This window comes from Sinocyclocheilus anshuiensis, unplaced genomic scaffold (genome assembly GCF_001515605.1).
Source record: "Sinocyclocheilus anshuiensis isolate Anshui unplaced genomic scaffold, SAMN03320099.WGS_v1.1 scaffold225, whole genome shotgun sequence".
Taxonomy (NCBI): Eukaryota; Metazoa; Chordata; class Actinopteri; order Cypriniformes; family Cyprinidae; genus Sinocyclocheilus; species Sinocyclocheilus anshuiensis.
Window position 1 is genome coordinate 136,616 of NW_015539845.1, and position 24,354 is coordinate 160,969.

At 36.7% G+C, this 24,354-nt stretch overlaps 1 protein-coding gene across 1 annotated transcript; it reads right to left on the bottom strand.

Annotated features, from left to right (window-relative positions):
- Nucleotides 1-7,378: 7,378 nt before the first annotated feature.
- LOC107684555 (src kinase-associated phosphoprotein 2) lies at nucleotides 7,379-24,348 on the bottom strand. Its single transcript, XM_016480840.1, has 13 exons — nucleotides 24,298-24,348; nucleotides 23,394-23,499; nucleotides 23,269-23,294; nucleotides 21,819-21,917; nucleotides 19,631-19,711; nucleotides 19,173-19,256; nucleotides 18,943-19,067; nucleotides 18,792-18,855; nucleotides 18,577-18,687; nucleotides 18,228-18,305; nucleotides 15,629-15,744; nucleotides 7,964-8,066; nucleotides 7,379-7,649 (listed from the first exon to the last, which is right to left on the bottom strand). Exons 1-12 carry the CDS (start codon nucleotides 24,335-24,337, stop codon nucleotides 7,974-7,976), a joined length of 1,023 nt encoding a protein of 340 aa, XP_016336326.1. The 5' UTR covers nucleotides 24,338-24,348; the 3' UTR covers nucleotides 7,379-7,649; nucleotides 7,964-7,973.
- Nucleotides 24,349-24,354: the final 6 nt, after the last annotated feature.

The window sequence follows — 24,354 nt, forward strand, 5'->3', positions numbered from 1 at the left end:
TTCTTTTACACTGTTAGCTCATATAAACGGCATCATTACCAAATTGAGCAGTTAAACCAAAAGGGCACCTGCTCTCCGCTTTGCACTCTCTGCATTACTTTCAGCTTGACTCAACAAACTTTTTTTCCAGTTGCCTGTTAATTATTAGCGTTTTAGCATCATTACTAGAATTTAATGCTCTCCAGATTAATTGTTCTGTGGCATTTACTTATGAAACCTATATTTTTCCAACAAATTGTAATAAAGGATATGCAGCTGTCCGGAGCAGAGCAGGGGAACGAGTGCAGATCCATTAACCAAATCATTTATTAGCCTATAAAATCAAATGGTAATATTTAGCAAAACGGTCCTCGACGACAGCCAGCACGGTAGCTCTTTCATCACAGACAAATTTTGCTGAAAGCTGAGAAGATGGTAAGATTGCCCACTGTCTGCAGGATGTTTGCCAAAACTATGTGCTAATCTTCCGAACTATGATCTAGGAATCTGTCTGAGAGAAGAAAACACACAAGATTACATCCTAATCACCCTTTTGGGTTTGAAACTTAAAATCAGACAGCAAGACAGCAAGAAACAGCACGTCTGATCTCTGATTAGACAGCTGGGGAAACATCCAACCAAATCTCTGCTGTCCACGAACACAGATTTCCGCCCCCCATGATGGACTGCTCCCCGCGGCATACACACCTCCCATTTAATGTAAAACCGCCTATGACTAATTATGGTAATTCATTACATCTCCAATTAGGTTGTGGGATTTATGGCAAAATGGCCCCATAAAGAGCAGGATTTATGGAGCCTTTGAATGTCACCCAGAGGACAGAGGGTTGGCTTCATATCATTCTGCTCTGAGCCTCCAGCTCACTATATCATCAGCTCAAGAGACAAAGACACTCCACCCTGCTTTGTTCAACCACAAATGCTACCCATCACTGTAGTAAAAACCAGGGCCTACCCAGGTAACAAAAAACACATTTTAAGAAGGTTTTGATAATGTTCCCATTAAGTTATGAAAACGTTCATTCTGAATTTTCTCTTAAGGTTTTTAAAACGTTTTTTTTCTTTTTTATGTGAACATTAGCGAAAACATTAAAGGGTTAGTTCACCCAAAAATTTAAATTCTGTCATTAATTACTCACCCTCGTGTTGATTCGAAACACGTAAGACCTTCAACTAACCCTTTAACGGAACAATTTATTTTGCAACAGACCTTACATTTGAAAGATCTCTGAGCATTTTGAAACAAGCAGTAAGTAACATTAAAACCATTAGACGAACATCCAACTAAAATGTTTCAGAAAAAAACGTTTGATGAAGAATGTATAAATGTTGTTGTGCTAACATTTTGAGAACGTTATTAGACCAGATTTTGAGAACATTATTATTTATTTATTATCTTATTTGGGTCATATTCCAAGATGTAGGCTAGAATCTGTGATTGTGAAGTACAGTAAATATCCACACCGGTGCGGTGACTGACTGCCACACATACTCTTCAGAACATTAGATTCATCCACGCTGGAGCCGCGCCGACTCACAACCCACGCAAGCTAGATAATTCCACACACAGCTGCAATTCCAGGTTTTCAAACAGAGATGGCAACAAAGAGGCAAAACTTACGGACTGCAGCTTTAAACTGTCAAGTACATTTCCAAAGTAATCATAATGTACTGACTAAAGTGATGTCATTTAAATGTCCAGTTAGTAAAATATTTTTTGTATGTATAATAATGACAATAAAAATTGAGTTTCAGATGAAGAGGACATGTAATATAAAATATAATTCTCTAATTATATTCTGATTTTGATATTAAATATGACACAAATAGTTCTTTGTGAGATTCTAGTATTCTCAGAGAACACTCTAAATTGTGTTCCAAAGATGAACGAAGGTCGTACGGGTTTGGAACAACATGAGGGTGAGTAATTAATGACAGAATTTTCATTTTTGGGTGAACTAACCCTTTAACAGAACAATTTATTTTGCAACAGACCTTACATTTGAAAGATCTCTGAGCATTTTGAAACAAAAAATGGTTTTAACATTAAAACCATTAGACGAACATTCAAATAAAATGTTTCAGAAAAAAACTTTGATGAAGAATGTATAAATGTTGTTGTGCTAACATTTTGAGAACGTTATTAGACCAGATTTTGAGAACGTTATTAGACCAGATAACTTGGAACGAATGTTGTATTAGCCTTACTAGAATAACTTTGAGAGAACGTTAGCTAAAGTTTTGAGAATGTTTCCTGTTTGCTGTCTCTACAATCGCATTATATAGAGTTTTACCAGTGCTGGGTAGATTACTTACAAATTGTAGTCCATTACTGATTACAGATTATATGATGAAAATTGTAGTAGGTAGCCTAATGTAATCTAGGTTACTCATTTTAGGTCATGTATTCTGACTGCTTTTTACCTAACTTATTTTAAACCCATAGTTTTCCCCCCCAAATTCAGAAGCATGGATTGCAAAATGATTTACATTACATTTACATGGTCATTCTAGCTATATTGTGAAATAGCCAAAGCTAAATGGTATGACACAGTAGGATTTCTGTAAAGGAAACATTAAAAGAGAAAAAAAGAAGAATCAATAAATTACGAATAATTTACTGCCATTTTATGAATAATATGTAATTATGTAATCCATAAAAAAAAACTGTAATCCGACTTTAAAATGTAATAAAATCCAATTACAAGTACTGAATTTTTGGAATCTGATTATGTAATCCAGATTACATGTAATCAGTAATTTACTATCCAGCACTGAGTTTTACTATATAAAACACTGATCCAAGTGGGACCTCATTAACCTGAGATTTTATCTTCAAACATGTGATCAATAGTGACCAGTCTATTTGAACCAGTTTATATAATCAACACTTCAAATATTCACAGTCCAGATATGGACCGGCCATCTGCACATCCAGCTTTGATTTTCACGACTATCATCTGCGGGTACACAAGCACAGCGCTTATAAACTGACAGCCAGGCAGTCCTAAAATGTAAGGACCCTTTGTGCCCTTGGCCGGGCCTCACTTTTTCCTCCGAGCAGAGTGGTGTTCCCTGCAGCAGAGCCGCGGGAAGGCTGATTTGTTCCCTGGCTGGAGCTGACAGGAGCTGGTCATGTTGCTATGAGTCGGCTCCAGCTTATGTGTTTCAATCAGGCACACAGCGGGACAGCCCATCTGCTGCCGCAAACCTCCCAGCCGCTACAAAACAGGACCTGAATGGAAACGAGTGTTCTTTCAATATTCTAGAACATAACCTACATGTTAACATTCTACGTTAACTTTGTAGCTATTCTGTTACACTTTAATGAGTTGTTCAGTTTTACCTTCATGCTGACAGGACGTCTTAAAAGGATGGTTCACTCATTTACTCTCCCTCATGTCATTACAAACCTGTATGACTGACTTTCTTCTGCATGTGGAACACAAAAGAAGATATTTTGGGAAAGAAAAATGTATTTTTGTCCATACAGTGAAAGACGATGGGGTTCAATGCTGTTTTGGTCCCAGTGTTATTTTAGTGTAGGCTATTTTTTGTACTATTATAGAATTCCTTCATATTTTGAATTGTGTTATATTTTTGCATTTTCAGTTTTTATTTAAATTTTAGTATTAGCAATTTTATCACATACATTAATTTTTTTATAGTTTTTATTTTAACATTTATATTTTACTAACATTTTAGTTTTAGTAATTTTTTTCATGGTTTATACTTTACTGGGATTTCTTATTTGCAAAAAAGCAACCAAATAAAATATTCACATTCTCAACCTTTATAGGGGTCATATGATGCCATTTCAATTTTTCCTTTCTCTTTGGAGTGTTACAAGCTCTTGGTGCATAAAGAAGATCTGTAAAGTTGCAAAGACTAAAGTCTCAAATCCAAAGAGATATTCTTTATAAAAGTTAAGAGTCAACCATGCCTACCTAAAACGGCTCGTTCTAACACGCCCCCACATGTCTATGTCACGATGTGGGAAGATTTGCATAACGCAGCCCAAATGTTCACGCAAAGAAAGAAGGCGTAACTTTTATTCTCGCCGTAGTATTGTTGCTGCCGCCATGTCGTGAAGGCACTGTGTGTTTCGTTGTGAAAGCGAAACTACTTTGTTTGGCCTTCCAAAAGAGGATGATATCGCTTCGTCATGCCTGGAGCTGATCCGTGCTGGTCGCTGAGGAAATACTTCAACTTCGCGCTGTGGATCACCGGATCGGCTTTCACCGTGGACGAAGTGGAGTCCAGCCTGGGGTCGTCACATGTGGTTGCCGCAGGCATCACAATATGGTAAGGGGCATAACATTTCCGTCACACGCTTGAGGAATTCGGCCAATCACAACGCACTGGATAGCTGGCCAATCAGAGCACACCTCGCAGTATAATGTTCATCAGACCAATGACAAAACACATTTCATTACACCAAATACACAAAATAATGTTCTTTTTAGCAGCATCATATGACCCCTTTAAACAAACAACAAAGAATTACACCAAAATGAAGGGGAATTTTTTTTTTTTTTTAATAATGACAATATGTTTTAGTCATTTTAATTCTTCATCTTAAATTTATTTTAATTCATTTAGTTGCCAAAGCAAAATTTATATCTTTTAAGTTTTTCCTTATATATATATATATATATATATGAAGAGTTCATTTGCAAAAACCGATAACTCCAAAACAAATTCCAGAAATCATGTTTTTTTATTGTGCATTCCAAGTAATATCAATCAAACTGCAGTTGGGTTGTTTTGATTAAGTATTAATAACAAACAAATACAGATAATTTACAAAATTAAAGTTCATGATGCCTGACAAACGTTGTTGTTGTTGTTGTGATCATAGACTGTATGTGATTAACGTTACACGCAATACACAGAGCTTTTCCCTCACCATTGTAACGTTAACACGCTGCTTTTGCAAGGTTCCGTGAAAACGTTTCAGCATTTATTTTCCTTTTACGCCCTGAAGAAGATATCACAGGGTAATCAAGTTCGTCGAAATTATCCATCCTCGATCACTTTAAGTTAGCTATAAACTTAAACTATAACTATAGCATATAGCATAGAAATGATACAGTCATTCAAGTTGCGATGACAGAATTGTCATTTTTGGTTGAACTATCCCTTAAAGTTCACAGACAGGAAGTGGTTATTAAGCAACTCACAGAAGAGGAAATTCAAGGTCTGCACCACAATCTTTTCATGCAGTTGGATGCTTTGTTCAGCCTCTTCTATGACATCACACACCTCTCTGTTTCAGCCTTCTGTGAATATCTCTGTGGAGGAGACGGATGGTGCCCCTCCTTTCTCCGCTCTGCTCAGGAACTGGTGGGAAATGTATAATGAATACTAATGAATCCCCACCTCCCTCGACAGGTGTCTTACCTCCACCCCTCTCACAACTATCATCCTGTCCTCTCCTTCCCTGACAGAGAGGAGTGAGCTACTGACATGTGATGTGAATTTAACACACACAAGGCTCAGTGGAAACATCCTCTCCACCCTGAGCTCCTTCATTAGTGCAGATTCTTTAACAGACTGGACAAGTTAAATCAGGAAAGTCACAGTGTTCCAGATTTCCCCATTCCAATAAATTATCAGGAAACACAGCTAAAAAGTGAAGAAACAGCTCAAAGGAGTACATCACAGATGCATTTATTCCGCTAAGAAAATAAATGGAAATTCTTAATATAGCATTGTTTTTCTTAATTAACACAGCAATTCTTAATTAATACAGCATTTATATATTAAATGTTAGATAAGAATAAGAAATATAATATCATAAAAATAACTTCTTTTTTTTGCATCCTGGCATATTTATTACAAATAAACCCATTTATGCCACCCAATTTTGTCAGCAGCTTACTGTAATGCGGAATAAAATCTAATTTTCAATTGTTATTTAAAGCTGCAGTCCGTAACTTTTTTTGGTTTAAAATGATCCGAAATCAATATTTGAGCAAGTACATAACCAGCCAGTGTTCAAAACTATCTCCTTACTTTAGCCCGATTCACAACGGTTAGTTTATAATAATGTTTTCTAATTTGAGTGGTTCGGGTAGGTTTTCGCGGGAAATTCGAGCATGGCACTGCGTCATTACGTCACGTCTGTAAACATAAAGAAGTCTGAACAAACGTGGCAGACTTGTTACTTACTTGTTCAGCTGGCAATATACAGTGACAATTCTTATTTGGGTCATATTCCAAGATGTAGGCTAGAATCTGTGATTGCGAAGTACAGTAAATATCTACACCGGTGCGGTGACTGACTGCCACACATACTCTTCAGAACATTAGATTCATGCGCGCTGGAGCCATGCCGACTCTCAACCCACGCAAGCTAGATAATTCCACACACAGCTGCAATTCCAGGTTTTCAAACAGAGATGGCGACAAAGAGGCAAAATTTACGGACTGCAGCTTTAAACTGTCAAGTACATTTGCAAAGTAATCATAATGTACTGACTAAAGTGATGTCGTTTAAATGTCCAGTTAGTAAAATATTTTTTGCATGTATAATAATGACAATAAAAATTGAGTTTCAGATGAAGAGGACATGTAATATAAAATATAATTCCTTAATTATATTCTGATTTTGATATTAAATATGACACAAATAGTTCTTTGTGAGATTCTTGCATTCTCAGATCTGGCTGAAGACATTAAAAAACATAAGATGTAGCCTACATATTAAAAAAGGTGTCAACATTTGTTTGAAATTGTTCCATGCTGCTCAACTTTAACAGCAGGCCCTAGTCTAATTGTTTATCAACTGGTATATAATACAGTATTATGTAATGATCAAATTAAAATGTCTTTAGTATTTATTGTGTGAAGCTTGGCTGAGCAAGTTAATATGCTATAGTAACACTTCGTTCGGATACATTCTTCTTGGCAGAGAAGGTAACGGCCTGACATGTGTTTTAATTAAGTTTCTCACTTCAGTGCCCAGATATTTGTGGATGTCAATGCAGCGGTCCATGAAGATACGATCCGATATGCCAAACAGTTCTCCTACTGCAGATAATTAATTCCACATCTGAATAACTGCTATTTGATTTGTTTGTTATGTTCTGCATAAAAAGGTCAGAGATTTTGTTTCCCATCAGTTTGTGGCATACTGCTACATTGTGATTGTACATACAAACAGCACTTACAGCCTGTGTAGAAACCTGTCTTGTGTTGTCTGATCCTATGGAGGAAGCAAACAGAGTCTCAAATTAAGACATTCTACATCTGCTCTGAAATTACTTGACGCAATCTCATTACAAAGAACGTTATACGCGGCTGCCACCTAGTGGCTACAATACAAACTGCTAAAAAAGACTGCAGAACGTTTTGTGAACGCATAGGTTTTATTTCATACTGTTTTTACCTACTAATGCCTTTGAAAGACAAAAAACAAAAAAGAGGTTTACATTCACTCAATCAATCTATTAAATACTACAGCATGTGATAATTAAATAATTTGCACAAAATAAGCATCACATCCGTCATTGCACATATTTTACAATTACTTGTGCTTTTGAACTGGTAGTTTGCTTTACATATCACACAGACTAATAGAAACACACAGAAAGAGACAGTGGCTTGTGGAACATGAAGCTACAACAGCAGACCATCAGAGGTTCCTAGAAACGAACAAAAATGTACAATTAATGGAAATAATTTTCACTCAGAAATTGCTAGTAAATTTCACAAATATTAAAAAAAGAAACATAAGCAACACATTGAATTAAAAATGAAATTTTGATGTGGAATGACTGAAATAGTAAGTGTTTTTTGTTTTGTTTTTTTGTCAAATGTACGCCAATAATCATTTATAAGTTTTATGTACAACTTCAAAAATCACTTTTACAGTATAAAAAAAACAGATATGAACAGGTTAGGTTTCAACAGAGAAAAACAAGGCACATAGGCTGCCACTCCAGGATCATTTACTCACCTCAGACCCCTTACAGCAAGTACAGTTCCAGGAGATACTCCTTAGGCACGATTCCGATGGCCCCTTTCATCTCCCCCACCCACCAGCCAAACAAGTCGTACTCCTGTAAAAAAAAAAAAACAAGACAACCGATAACCGACATTCATTAAACCCACTCACTGTTGAGACCAATCAGCGCAGTGACACAATCAGCGAGGTCAAATCTCATAGGTCAACGCTCAGGGGAATTAAATCTGTCAATACATCGTTCATTTACCCGTTCATCCTCAGGTTTTTCCTCATTTTCTTCTCATACTGTCTCTATCCGTACATCCCTACCCCCCATTCTGTCTCCCTCCCATCCTCCTGTCTGTCTTTCCAAGGCCAATTCAAGGACACAAGGCCCATAGGACCTATAAAGATTACACAAGAGAATGTGAACGGGAGATATATTTCGTATGAAGCACAACAGATCTGTGAGCCCGAGGACAGAGTCCTTTTCTTTCCGTACAGAGACAGATCAGCTCTTCTCCAGCTCATGGAAAAGATAACCATAAAGATAAGAAGAAGATAAGATCCGTCCATCCGTCTCTCTTTCTTTATTCCATAATTACAAACAGATCACACAGCGCCATTCACTTCAAAGCCACTAGACCCTGCGTTTTCTCCACATCCACGATACTCTGATTCTCACAGATGCCTTCTAAACTTTGGGGTTATACTGAGGCAGATCTATCAAGCCGCATCATGCTTTCTTTCAAAAAGGAGAATGTAGGGAAGCAGTGAGAGGAGACTGGACTGAAATGAACTGTGGACGCACTGAAACCACCAAATAAAACTCCATTTCCCAGCAGACCTTTGGAAGAGCTGGACAAACTGGGGTCTGGGGACCCCAGAAAATGTACAAAATGCATATTAAAATGTATCTGTCAGAGTTAATGTGTGCATAAACATTAATGTTTAATATACAAATTTGGTAATATTTCTATTTTATCCTGCTTTCTAAACAAAAGTTGGAAATCAAGAAAAAAAATCTAAATACAGTTTTGCTAAATAACAATGATAAATAAGGAAGTAAAATCAATCAATAAACAAATATGGAATTCAAATATATTAAATATAAAAAATTGTGTTAGTATGTTAATTTCAGAAACACTATCAACTTAATAAAAAGTAACTATAACCAATTTAACTGATTTAATATAATAAATATAATGCAATTAAACACACTACCATTAAAAAATATGGGGTTGGTAATTTCTTTATGTTTTTGAAAAAAGTCTCTTATGTTCTCCAATGCAGGCTGCATTTATTTTATCATAAATAATAGCTAATTTGGCACTCAATTAAATATGTTTTTATCAATGTTGAAAAAAGTTGTGCCGTTTAATAATAAATTATTTAATCAAAATAGTTTTGTTGTAACATTATAAATATATTTAATGTCACTTTTGATCAGTTCAATTAATCCTTTTTGAATAAAAGTATTCATTTATAAAATCTTTCTAACTCCAAACTTTTGAAAGGTAGTGCAATGAGAAACAATTATTTTGTTGTCTTTAAAATCACACTTAATTTATACTGGTTTATATGCTTGAAACTATAGCTGACTTATATTTTAGGAAGGGGGTCCCATAAAAGGCATACATCATATCTGGGAGTCCTTAGCACCAAAACGTTCAAATCAAAAATCAAATCAAACATCTTCTACTACTTTGCAAAGGCCGAACACAGTATGGGGTCTCTATGATATGTCTATGTGACAGACAGGTTTGGCTCAATTTGTTCAGATTCCAAGAAAACTGAGAAAATAAATGTAAAAATACCAACTCAATTAGAGTTTTAGCTTTGGTGTAATTACTGTGCTTTGCCTTTGTAGGGCAGTATAGAGGACCTTAGAGGGGCCCTCACTCATCAGAGGGCCCAGGCTGCCAATCTGCATTATCAGCTCTGCATGTTTTTGAAAGTTCCCACATAAACACTCGTTTGTTGTACTTGAAAAGAATGGTCAGCTACAGTGAAACCCCCGAAACATCTCAATCCAGTGTACTCTGACTGACATTTATAGCCTTTTTTCTCTCTGACATTCAAGTCTTTGATGTCCCTAAAATTGACTAGACACTCACTGCTTGTCTGCCTTCATCTTTCACCTCACTGACGGAGAAAAAAAATCTCTCTCTTCATGGTTCGGAAAGAGCAATGAGGTTTGAATAATACCCATCTGAAGTTAAATATGAAGTTTGTGGGCCCCTACTTGACCCCGGCAGCCTAAGTGATTCCTGCTGTATAATGTATAGTGCTCAGCTCCGGCCAGCAAACCTCTTACTGCCTGCGTGCACGTATCTGTCTATAAAACAACAGGTCTGGTTATGCAGCTGCTGACAGACACACTGTAATGGAGAGCATCTCTTCACCGCCAACTGTCCTCAGTGTGCACTGTCCTCCTCACAAGAGTAAAAAGAAAAACTTTGCTAAAAGACCATAGACTTCAATAAAACTTCCGCTATCTGTAAAGCTTAGATTTTGAATATAATTTAGAATATATTCCATTTATACATTCTAATAATGTCAGAACTTTAGATCCTAAAGGCTGGTTGCATAAACTGCTTAAACTAGTCTTAAAAAGTAAGTCATCTAATTTGTATTCTTCAAGGCTGGTCATAACTTTTTTAAGTCAGCTACAAAAAGTTAGCATGGCCCAATTTGAGTCAGAAAAGTAAGACTGGTTACCTCTTGGCTAACTGCTAGTTGGTCAAACTATTTCTTAAGACACAGTCTTAAAAGTGGCTGTTTATGCAACTGGCCCCAGGTGTTTTTTTAAGCTGCTTGTTTTCAGACTTTTCTATTAACAGAAACTGGGAGCACTGATATATTAAGTTAACCATGTGATTCCAGAAATTTCAAAAACTGTATGTTCTTCAGGAAAAACGATTTATTGAATTAAATTTCAGTTTACACTTGGATTTTGTGTTCTGTAGAATTTTCATTTAGATTATAGTTATTATTTTAATATCTACATGTAATTATATATATATATATATATATATATATATATACACACACACACACACACACACACACACACACACATTGTTAATATGTTGCTTGCAATAAAATTTCTGCAGTCATAATATATGGAAAATTTTAAATAGCTGACAATGAGAGCTGCTTATTAAAAAGCTGCTTATTAGAAACGGATTGTGCAAACAAAGCACACACACACACACACACACACACACACAAACACACACTTTTTAAGTCATCCTGAGGTCCCCTAGTATAGGTCCTGGTTCCCTTGTAGAGAACCACTATGCTATACAAATCAATTTTAATGATTAATAATTATTTGCAATTAATTAATATTTTTCCTTATAATGCTTAATAATTAATTGCTTTAAATAAAAAAAACTATTTGTATTATATTTTATGTTTTATATAAGATTACACTTTTTATAATAAATATATACATTTATATAAACATTTAATAACGTGTTAAAGTGCAGGATTCGCACACCTCATAGGGCAGTTGTCCAGGCTGTGTGAAACAAGACAGGAAGTGCACATGTGAAAGGGTGAAGCGGAAGCTTCCTGTAGCCGTCCTTTGATACAGACACACCTCATTGACAGGGCAGCGCCTGTGCGAATATGTGCGTGTGCAGGAGGGTCAGATTAGAAGGTGAGGGTGACAAATAAGTCTGCAACAGGAAAGCAATGCAGACCTCACACTCCTTCTACATGGCCACACACGACTATCCAGCATCCATCTAAGGAAGCCGACATGCAAGTTCACATGGATTTCCTAAATTAGCATTTAGTCTAAAATTACCTTTAAAATATCTTTATGTATAATTTACTTGATGTAAGCTGAATAATTAAAATCCTGCATGATTAAGATATACAACAACAAAATGATGTGGGTCTTTGAGGTTTACAATGCTTCTGGACCCCAGACGGACCATGTGACGCACTATTTTGACCAAGCATCATTTACAGCACACACTGGCCTGCTTTGAAAAGAAGAGAGTGTGGTGTGTGTGATTTAGGGCCCTGACACCTCCCCCTGGTCTGATGGTCAATACCCTTTCAGAGCCACTGAGGGTCTGGACGGGGGGGTAAATGGAGGTGGGGTGGGGTGTTAGACTTGCAGCTGCTGCATGGCCAAGGGGAAGGAGGTAGGCCACTAATAGCCCCACTGGCTTGTTCCCCAGACTGCTCTGAATGGCCTGTGAGCCACAGCTGGACACTAAACCCACTTTACGGTCATCCGCAAGCCTGGCTGAAGGAAGGGGGAAGGGGCTACGCTACAAAAGAGTGCCTGCAATATAAGCCGGCGTAGTGCCCATAAAATGGCACAAATACGACACAGCATCATCGGACTGTGTCGAGCAGTTCTTTCCCAGCATCGTTTGGCAACATCCTGGGTTTAGGCTTCTCTCTTTTATGCAGTGCAATACATTTCATGTGTATTTCATAAAAATGGGATTGAATGGTGTGGGTTTTTTGTTTAAGAAAAGTGCCCTGTGATTTAATGGTGTGTTTTTTAATGTTATTATTTGTACAGAGACAATGATTTTTACAATTTTAGTTCCACCCCAACCTACCTGAAACAGACTGCCTTAGAAGAAAACAAATAAATGCAAATAAGAGCATTATGCATATATATTCTCTTTCTATCTATCTATCCATCTATACAAAAACCAGAAGCCTTAATGGTGTCTTTAATAAAATAAAAATTCAAAAAACACAATTATGTCTTTCAAAAGGCTAATTTTCTTTTGGATATATATATATTTAAAAAATGCCACTGCATTCATTCTAGCCACTAGATGGCAGACTTGCTCTGAAAAACGCAGTCACCCCTGGATCCCATTCAGACCATATTCTGTCATTTTCTGACAGCCTGCTGACTTTTAACAGAATGAGATAACTTCCCCATTGCCATGTTTTATATATCCATTACAAATTATGGATTTTTAGCCACTGGTGAAATTGGGATGTCATCTCTCTTGCTCCTGAAGATACATTACCTTGCTACTGCACATTTCTGTGTCTCTAGTAAAATGAATATAAATAAATTGGATAGAATTATGGAAAGCTGTATTCAGCAGTTCTATGTGTCAGCCTCTTTCCTGTGTAATCACTTTTGGAGACCTAAACTTTCACCGTTACTTGATGGATCACATTTGCTGAAAATAGATGCAGTAGAAAGACATCAGAGAATATTTTAATTTGAATCCTCTATTTACCAGTCATTAAAAAAAAACAAAAAAAAACAAGGTTTATCATATTAACTTTTAAATCCATTTGTTCTAGTCTGTGTCTGTTGTCGGCAGTAATATTCGGTATAGATAGGTATATATACGTATCTCAGTATACAGCCACCCACTTCTATCAACCACATATGGCACCATTACTGATTATACTTATACTTACAAGAAGATGGAATTTTGTTTATTAAAAAAAAAAGTCAGTCAAGCAAGATTTCAAATCGCTATCTCATACTCTTAAAGCAATAAATATTCCTTTGACACACATCAGATCATGTTTCAATAACAGGTTGATCCCCCATAAGACTGAAATCCTAGAATAATACTCCCATACACATGCAGGTCAACACTTTGATTTGTCCTATATTTTAATTTATTAAAAAAGTCATTACAAAATGTAATTCACACATAATAGATACTTATTTTATGAGCATGTTTTTAATTTCTGTATTTAAATTAATTTAGATATTTTTTGAGGGGGAACAAAGTCAGAAATCACAGGATGATAAAATTGTCCTGATATAATAATGAAGTTTTTTTTTTTTTAATAAGACTTAAAAAAATATATATTAAATGAACAGTTGACCCAAACATTTAAATTCTGTCAAACCTCCAGAACATTCTGTTCCAAACCTGCACGACTTTCTTTCCTCTGTGGAACATCAATGATTACATTTTGAGAAATGTCTCAGTGCTTTTTGTCCATACAAATGAAAGTCAATGGTCACCAAAACAGTTTGGTTACAAACATTGTTCAAAATATCTTCTTCTATGTTCTGTATAAGAAAGAAAGTCCTACAGGTTAGGAACTACAGGTGAGTAAAAGACAATATTTACATTTTTGGTTGAACAATCCATTTAAGTGCTTTGGCTTAATCCTTAATTAAGCTTTCTTAGAATATTTTAACACAAAAAAATTAAATTACTTCACTGTTTATTAACATTTTTAAAACTTTTGTCTACAAAACCGAAGACAATCAACAAGCAGAAAACCAAACAGTAAGTGATATCTCAGAGAGGACCCCTGCAGATCTTCATGACTTGTGTGTGTCAAGGTCAGTAATCATATTGTTCAACTTTTTTTATAATAAGGCAAGATTAGTTCAGGTTGTAAAATGTCACGTGGTGCAACTCCTCGAAAACTCAATGATATATATGAAATAATAATTCATGATATTTATATAATGACATTTTACCTGGAAAAAAAAAAATTTATATAGAATGTTTATCTCTGTGTTTTATATATAATGATTCATTTGTCTCCTGCCAGTCTGTCACTGTAAAAATTACATTTATTAAGCTGCCTGGTTAAATAAAGGTAAAAGAAACAAACTAAATGTTTATGCCACATTACACATTGAAACTTTTCCTGAAAATGGTATTTAAGTTTTTGAAACCCATTTGAAACCAACATTAAAACAAACAATTTAAGAATTTGTTGCTAGCTTTAAACTAGATCATGGACACTTATATAGTACCTCTTTGACCCAAAAAGTTCTTTACAGTTATTCACTTATACTGTAGAACAGAGTTAATATGAAAATACCAGCATGATGTCAAAACCTCTCTTCTAAACGTGAAAGCACAAACACGATTAAGCTTTCCAGTTCTTTCTCCGAAAGGCAATCGGTGCTAAGTAGACAAACCGCAAGATACCCAGTTTGTTTCTGGGAACGGAGCAGCCTGACCAGTTTTAAGTAGCCCTGAGAGGTATCAAGCTAATTCTGTTAGCCAGGTACAAATCCCACGGGCAGTTCCCAGATCTGCACAGCCAGCCTATGCATCGGAGTTGACAGGTATGGGAAGTTTTTAACCAAACGCACTTTCTCCACCACACCTGGTACGAATAGAGAGGTGGATTCAGCGTTTCCTGAGAACACAGACTACCATTACAGCCATAAATAGTGACTGGCTGAGATGTGTATAAGCTAAAGATCTGCGTACGGTTGCCCTTACTGAACATGGCATTGAGCCGTCTTCCAATATTGAAATACCCACACACAAATGAGCTCGGAGACGCACAACGCAGTGGGCAGACGTGGAGAGAGGTGACAGAATGCCACTGGCTGCCAGACTGCTCTGCTCAGTGCCAAGAGCACTAAAATGGTTTCCGTAGTGACAACACTAATCCCATCACTGTGCACAGGGAGAGGGTGTACTTCACTTCCACACTCAGCAAGGCAGTTTGTGCAAACAGGCCCAAATCTAACCTTTCTGCATCTGACTCAAATGTGTTATCCAGACGTCGCAGTATATTTATTTAACAGAATGTTTTTGCAAATTCATGTTTTCCTTTTGACGTCTGAGAGGGCAGGGTTATAAACATTTACCTCATGCTGTAGTATTTCTGCCCTCGTTCACGCGGGTTGTGACAACTGCGGTAAGTCTTTAAGTTTCCAGGCCGTGGCTCCAGTCTTACCTTGCTGAGGATGTAGATGGTGTCTCCTCGCTTAAAGGACAGCTCATCCGGATGATCTCCAGCACAATCCCACAAGCCCTGGAAGTAGTTTGCGTAGTCTGTGCTTTTGTTCACTGCTGCAGGGGAAAGAACAGAACCTAATTTAAATAGAAATAATTTAATTATTACAGAAAGAATGGGGCATCGTTCTGAACTCAATATGCATCACAAAATGTTCATGAAGGGCTGTAAAAATGGGGATAAAAATGAGGTTGTTGGATTGGTCTCTGAACATCTTATCTGTCTGTCAAAGAAATCTCACTGTCTATGTATGTACACTACTGTTCAAAAGTTTGCAGTCAGTGAAAATGTTTAATATTTTTGAATAAAGTCTCTTTTGCTCACTAAGGTTGCATTTATATGATCAACAATACAGTAAAAATTGTAATATTGTGAAATATTATTACAATCTAAAATAATAGTTTTTTTTATTATTTTAATAAAAAATATATTTATTTTTTTTTGCAATAGTTCCCCGTGCAATAGGAATCTTTTGTAACATTATCATGCCTTTACTGTCACTTTTGATCAATTTAATGCATCCTTGCTGAAACAAAAGTATTCATTTCCTTAAAAATATTTTATTGACCCCAATCTTTGAATGGCAGTGCATAATTCTCTTCATGCAATGGTGGTTTGGTGTATGCCAAGGGTCTTTAACAGAGGGTCCACCGATTGTTGTTTGATCTCAAAAAATGTTTTGCAAAAAGACAAAATACGTGATAAACACAAATACATTTTTAAAGGGGTCATATGATGTGATTTCAATTTTTCCTTTCTCTTTGGAGTGTTACAAGCTCTTGTTGCATAAAGAAGATCTGTAAAGTTGCAAAGACTAAAGTATAATGTTCTTTTTAGCAGCATCATATGACCCCTTTAAGTTCATTTTAACCAAAACTAAGGTTCAGCTAAATGTTTTCTCATCCATATTCAATTTTTTAAGTAAAATTTAAATGTAATGCATGGAAATGATTCTATTAATTAATAATCATTATTTTAATGACTTTGTGATGTAAGATCATGTAAATACATAAACATGCTACTATCCACTAATTATTTTATGGCCTTGCTAAAATTCTTTATCCACCAACGGGTTCCTGGTTGAAGAACCCCCTGTGTTTTTCTGGCTCAGAAAGATCCACTAGTGGGCAGCAGAGAGTATAAACTGCTGTGGCTCCTGCCAGTTGAGATGCAAACTGAAGAACCCTCTAATGAAAGACTCCACACCATGTTGTAAGTTAACTTGTAACTTGTATTACAAGCCATATTTTTGTTAAAGCTTTTGATTTTTTAGTCTTGTGCAAAGTTTCAATCCCTTTCAAAAGAACATTTACTTTCTATCTCAAAACATAAGCATTCTGGATGAAACATTTCAGTTTGTAAATCTGTTATTTCAGCTATATTTGCTCTTGGGTTTACATTTAACCTGCCCTTGCTCTTGGCTCTTGGTGTAGAGCATTATTTATTCATATTTACTAATCTATGTTGTCAACTCAATGGCAGCACCATGAGTGGGTGTTTAGTACAACTGCTTTCATATAAAGAAAAAAAAATACGCCTAAAGGTAAATATCTTGCAACAGACATTACTGCTGGCAGATTCCCAGCTATGCTGATTTGGCAGCTTATTCTAATTATTTTCTAAATATAACCTTACCCACTGCTGCTTTAAGGTTTTATTCAGGGCTGCATTTTAAAACAACCCAGAATTAGTATTACACCTGCTGCACTGGACTGGAGTCCACATTAATGCAATCACTTCCAGGATTTTTAAAACATTATACATAAAAGCCATTATCAAAAGTTGACAACAAACACTAATAAAGAAAATTCATAAGATAATTTTGCTTTCTAGGATGTGTTAAGCCTGTAGTTTTCTCTCCATTGTGGCTCTCTCTAGTGCTCTAGCTGGCCTCCTCCTCTCAGCATCTGTCACAAGATCCTGCCTCAGCCATCGCTACTGTCAGCAGGACTTCCTGTGCTGTGAGCCTGGAGCAGAGGGCCATGGTGGGCCACAGTGCACCAATAGAGTCAGCTTCCTGCCAGAACCTACCAACCCCTGCCCAGTGCCCAGCACTCAGCAGGATACATGCTTCCCCACACAGGCACAGAAAAACCACTAAACCGCTTTAAAATAATAACTGAGATGATGGCGAGAGTATTGTTTAGCGTTTATCTTACCAATGAACACAAATATAATAAACTAAATATCATTACTTTAAGAAACAAATAATAACGGTGCAAAAATTCAGTAAAAAATTCCAGGTCTTTTCCTGAAGGCCCTTCCTGTGGTCCAGACTAACTTCCCACTGCTGTCATCAGTATTACTTCACCAAATCCATATGTACCTGCACTATCCATTGCTTCTCTTCCACATTCTTATTTCTATTGTCATTTCAAGACCTCCCCCTTTACTCCCCCCCCCCTATCTTTGTCCTTTTTAGATTAAAAAAGTTGGAGACAAATGATAGCTACCCAGGCAGATCTGGGAGTTTGTGTGGTGTTATGGGACAGCATAGCAGGTAGGGGATGGACAGGCCTGGTGACCTAGTGGTAATTACCTGTCATAGGGGTGGATAGTGGTGGGGGTTTGTTGGCCAGGGTCACTGTTGGTTTAGCAGGCTGGGGTGTATCTTCCTCTGAGAGGGAGAGAATACATGAACCAGTCAGAGCGGAGAGTGATATACCAAATTCAAAATTGTTATAGCCATTATCCACCACATACATAGAGCAATCACCCTCAGGGGATTTTACATGACTATTTAAATTGATTATCAACATCGAAACTAAATAAATAACAATAAAATAAAATAAATAAAACATAAAATAAAATAAATACTTCAGCATCAGCACAACCATACATAGGACAAACAGTTTGTATAATATAATATAATAAGTTGAGGTGCAAACCAGGGAGTTCTTCATAAATGTCATCATCGATTGGTGCAGGTATGGATGATTGGGTCACAGTTAAGCAGTCATCATACTCCTCTTCATCTTCAGGAATGACTCCACCCATGTCTGATAGTGAAAACACATTCAAAACATGATGCATTTGTTTTATAAATGACACCTGCTAAGCCAAGTTTAGACAGTGACAGTGTTTTTCTGATGTACAGTCCTACCTTTAATCAGAAAATCAATGTGCTCCACCCACTCCTTTGCATCTTTCTCGGACGCAGCACAGAACTGTAGCAAAAAGGTATTGTAAGAGATCATGATCTGAGGATATAAATGAACACTGCATGTTTTTACATGGTATGAGAGGTGACCAACCTGATAAACACGCTTGTCTGGAGCTGAGATCTCAAAGCAGCAATCTCGCTTTGCATCTTTCCGCAGGGTGTTGTTCATTTTGACAGTGTATCCGACAATATTAAACTCTCCCTTCTGCTGTTTATCTAGTGAAGATTAGTGTAGATTATTGAATAATCCAGTTCCAGAAAAGAGAAACTGACGTCAGGACTATGTTTATTGTTGAAAACAAAAAACAGTAGCTTTCCCACCTTTCTCACTGCCATAGTAGTAGAAGATGTTGTTGCTTAAAGCACACCATCTCTTCTGCCATTCATTGCCGAAGAAGCTGTGATCTATAAGAAGTTGAAGGGAGGTTATTTTTTTTATCAAAGTCAAAGTCTGCTTTATTGTCAATTCTGCCACATGTACAGCACATACATACAGAGAATTGAAATTGCGTTACTCTCAGACCCTTGGTGCATACAGTTAACACTTAACACTAACAGTAGACATAATACAGATAAATACAGTTTAAAAAATATATAAAATACAACATATACAATATATAAATAAGGACATTGTAAAAAAAAAAAAAAGAAAAGAGATAGAAAATGTGGCATAAGGCACATGGCAGTTAAGAGTGCAAACCAGTGATATAAACAACTGTGAAGATATAATGAGTGTAGTGTTTATCATGAACAACCTGTTTCTGAACGCAGTAACCTACCCTTTCTGCGCTTCTCCAGGAAGCCACTCTTCAAAATGGACTGAAGTTCCTGAGCTGCAACCGGAGGAGACTGTTGAACTCCTGATTTGAACAAACAGAAAGTTATTATATTTGAGTTCAGCTTATTTATGATGAGCAGTGCTAGCTGTGCTGGACAAGAATCCTTAAAGAGGAGCACCTGCCTTCACAACAAATTAAATACATTAGCTAAAGGCAGCCAGAAAGCTACTTCCATGCCTTTAGGTTTAAAAATCAAAAGTCAATGTCAAGCAAGACTAAAGTTAGCAGAGATTCAAACCTGGATAGAGTTTCACTCATCGATCTGTCAGGTACAGCAGTATGTGAAACAGATGCATGGTCTGTTTTCAAAGCAAACCTCCCCTCTCGTTTACACTACCCTCCCTTCTCTTGTGCACATACTACCATTGCATTGCTGGATGAGTGTGAGCGAGCAGAACAGTGCTATGAATGACACAGGCAATTGTGGAATGTTTGCAGTTATGTATAAAGTGCTGTCAAGGGAGCATGACACACGCTGACTGTGAAAAGCAAACTGAACACCCTCGGTGTTGGAGCGGATTTCTCTTAAATCTGCTAGAAAAATGTCTGGTACAAGCACTAGCAAAGAAAACATAAATCATGCTGTCTTTTGGAGCAAATACTGGCAAAACAATTAAAACAGATGACATTTTGGAAAATAGGAATTGGCACAGAGCATCATTTTGATTTTTGCATCTTCCTTATTGAATTTTTTTTATTTTTTTATTATAAAACAAAATAATACATATATAATGTATATACACTACTGTTCAAAGATTATTTAAAAGAAGATTCTTATATTCACCAAGGTTGCATTTACTTGATCAAAAAGTAAAAACGTAAACGGTCAAAAACAGCAATATTAAGAAACATTACAATTTACAATGGCTGTTTTTCTATTTTAAAATAAATAAAAAAATTTTACAATGCTAACTTCAAAAGCGAATGTGGTTGCTAAAGGCCGCAAATAAATAGTGGCAACATGTTTCACCTTTGGCTATAAAATGAGCTTCCTTTTCATGTGCTGAATATATAAATAGAGTAAAAACTCACAGCTCTGACAGAGGTGAAGCTCTGACTCTCAACAAATACAACCTGCAATGTGCCTGTCTGTTTTTACTTTCTTTTTCTTTATGAAAACAAAATCTCACACAAAATGACAAATTCCCTGCCTTTACCCAAATAGCGGCATTATGGTTGCACAAGCTCATAACTTCCTTGCTTTAGTACATTCGTCCAAAATAAATAGGCTCAAATAACTTTTTGGTCAATCTCCAAATGCCGTTTTGATTCGCCTAAGCTCTGCAGTGTGCACTAAGAGGCTTCGGTCCGATCTTTGAGCTAAACAGCTGTTCTCTCTGGCAAGCAAAGGGCAAAAGGACCTATAAAACACATGACTGCACTATAGCAGTAAACTTCTTCCTACCATATACATACATACATATACATTCAGCCTGCATCCTACCCTTCTGATTCTATGAGTTTCTGACTGCAATAATCAGATATGAGGCATGATTCGAAATGAGTCGGATGAACTGGATTTTATTAAATGAAAATTCTACCAACAGCATTCATTTAGCAGAAGCTAATAAAACAGAAGCCTATATTGACATTGGCTGTGGGCGGCATTGTCTGGGCTACAGACCATAAACCATTTGCTCAGAGACAAAAGAGAGCTAAACCCTTGACGTCTGTGCCTTCAAACCGTTCCTGAGCCTGTTGCTGGGTTACATCAGTCTTTCAAGCACCTCATTCAGCTTTTGTGTTCTTCTGCCACTACTAAAAAATTCTAGACAGGACATGACAAAGGACTGCCACAATGATACTGTGTTATGACAGCTGAGCCTGCAGAAAAGATGATAAGTGATTCATTCATAACCGAAGAGCGATATATATATATATTTTTTTCTTAATTTATGTGAATTCTGTACATGCAATCTGTGTACAGAATACACTGCTGTGTTTCTTTCATAATATTCACAATTACAAACTTAGCATCCTTTTGACTTCCAGGAAAGAATTCAAGGGGACAGAACTTTGTCACATCATAATATTCCTGTCTCACAAGTTCTTCTAAAACAGTTGCAGATGCTCCATGCTTCTCTTCTCTTGTACCACTTTTAAATAAATCACACAATTTTCCACTCACCATCATAAGCGCTTTCTTCATCCCTGTCAGTCTGCTCTGAGTGCAGCGATCCACCGTCGTTGGCATCCGCTTCATCAGGCTCTGGAAACTCTTCATCTCCTACACAACAGGGTCTTCATCAGCATTCTCAAAAAGTGGAAGTTAGGAGGCCACATTTTCAATCCTCCACCAGAATGACACATTAACATTCTTTAATTCAGATATTATGTATGTTTCTTGCAGATATGATATCTGACAGCACAGGAATTTCGGGCATGGTGCCTGGGAGGTAGTATGAAGTATACTTGAACCATTGATCTCCCAGTCGCTGGCAGCTTTGAGTGGCACTAACTTTGCAGAGATTTGGGATAATGGAATAGTTCAGCCAAAAATGAAAATTTGCTGAAAAAGTGCTCACCCTAAGGCCATTCAAGATGTAGATGTGCTTGTTTCTTTATCGGAACAGATTTAGAGAAACTTAGCATTACTTAACTTGCTCACCAATGGATCCTTTGCAGTGAATGGGTGCCGTCAGAATGAGAGTTTAAAAAGCTGATAAAAACATCACAATAATCCACACAACTTCCATTCATTAATCAAACCGAAGCAATGATTTGAAGTAAAAAATGCCTTGATAATGGATTTGTTTCGTAAAAACATGCAGCTTTCGCTTCACAAGACAATAAATGATGGAGTGGTGTCTATTACTTGTCGATTATTGTGATGTTTTGATCAGCTTTTTAAACTCTCATTCTGAAGGCACCCATTCACTGCAGAGGATCCATTGGTGAGTAAGTGATGTAAGTCTAAACTTCTCCAAATGTGTTCAAATGAAGAAACTAGCTCAGTTTGGATGACATAAGGCTGAGTACATTTTCAGCAAATTTTCATTTTTGGGTGAACTCTTCTTTTAATATGGAAGATAAACAGATCTCTTGTAACACTATAGCCTGATTGAATCACATTCCCTTACAATATAATTACTATTAAAGAGCTGATGGAAAAGCAAAAATGATGCATATGTTTCTGCCATAATGTTGAATTTGAGCAAAGAACTTCCTGTTCACACTGTGATGTGGTAATAGTGCCGCTGTAAAGCGCTATACCAAACTCTGCCCTCTACCCACATCTCAACCTTAAATTTATAGGAAACACAAAACTGATCTGTGAACAGTTATGTGGTGATTTAAATGTTATTTTTAAAGCACTCTGTTTATGTGTTCCCATTAGAAGAGAAACAGTGTACACACACACACACACACACATTAGTCATGCAAAGATGTTTACATATCATGAAGAGTTAAAGTTCTAATGTTCAGAATGAAAGCTAAGCAGGACAGAGTGAAGCACACAGTAGACTACAGCATATTGGGGGAAGTATAGTTTACTTCACCATGCTTGAATTTTAGCCCCTCCCCCAGACACACGCATATAACACAAGCATACTACAAGCACATCAAAATTAACTTACGTTTGTCCTTGAAATCTTGAGAGTAGCTGGAACACAAATAATTTGGATTTGTTTAATACTATCCATAGAGTCACAAACATATCAGGTAATAGTTATAGTTATTACATGAACACATTCTGCCGTACCTCGTTTTTACATCTTTAATGCGCTTGATGAAGGCATCCTTTTTCTCTTTTGCTTTTTTGCTCAAAGTCTCCCCTTTAAGGACATCCGTTAAAAAGGTTTCCAGATCTGAAAACAGACACTGTTTTATGAGGGTAGCCTTTCTTGAATTCCTGAACTCAATTGGTAGCCTAGGTTTAAGCAAACAGGTGCACTTAGCCTACTGTTTGAGAAGCATAACTTTCGACTGTTCCAAACTGATGACAATCTGATCAGTTTAATGGCAAATATAGCCTAGGCTACATCCCTGATGGAAAACACATCTTAAACTGGTCTTTAGCCAGAAACAACTACTGTCAATCTGCTTTTTGGAACATGGTAGCTGGTCAGCCCAAAAGGGTCTGGCTGCAGCTGGCGCTTGCACTCTCAGACGTGCATTCTCAGGCTTGCACTCTCAGACACTTGCGCTTCCGCTAGCTACGTCACTTGCAGTCTTTTATTTGTTTTTATTTTGTTCTATTTATACTATCTACCGTGTTCAAACGTCGCTTCTTAATGTTACCGACTCAAACTTTAGAGAACTAGAAAAATAGTAATTTCATCTGCAGTTGAATCTTAACAACATAAACTCTCAACTTTAATGCCTGTTGCTGACTTAATAATTAAAACAACACGTTAAAACACAAAATAAATCTTTTCACGCCCAGCCTCCTCTTCAGAAAAAGTAAACAAAGACCACTTTATGCTCTTACTAACGTTACAGGGAAATATTCTCAGCGTCTGTCGGTAGACTAAACTTCCTCTTTTCAGCCAAGTATGAACAGAAATCAATGTAGAGACAAAAAAAATCGAATATATTCTGATTGCGCTCGAGCCCTAAAAGTTTGCTTTATCAACTGTTGTTTAATCCAAATATTGCGATAGTACCTGAAAGGAGAGTCGTTAAATCTTCCGGGATGGATCTCATTGTGATAAACCGCTTGA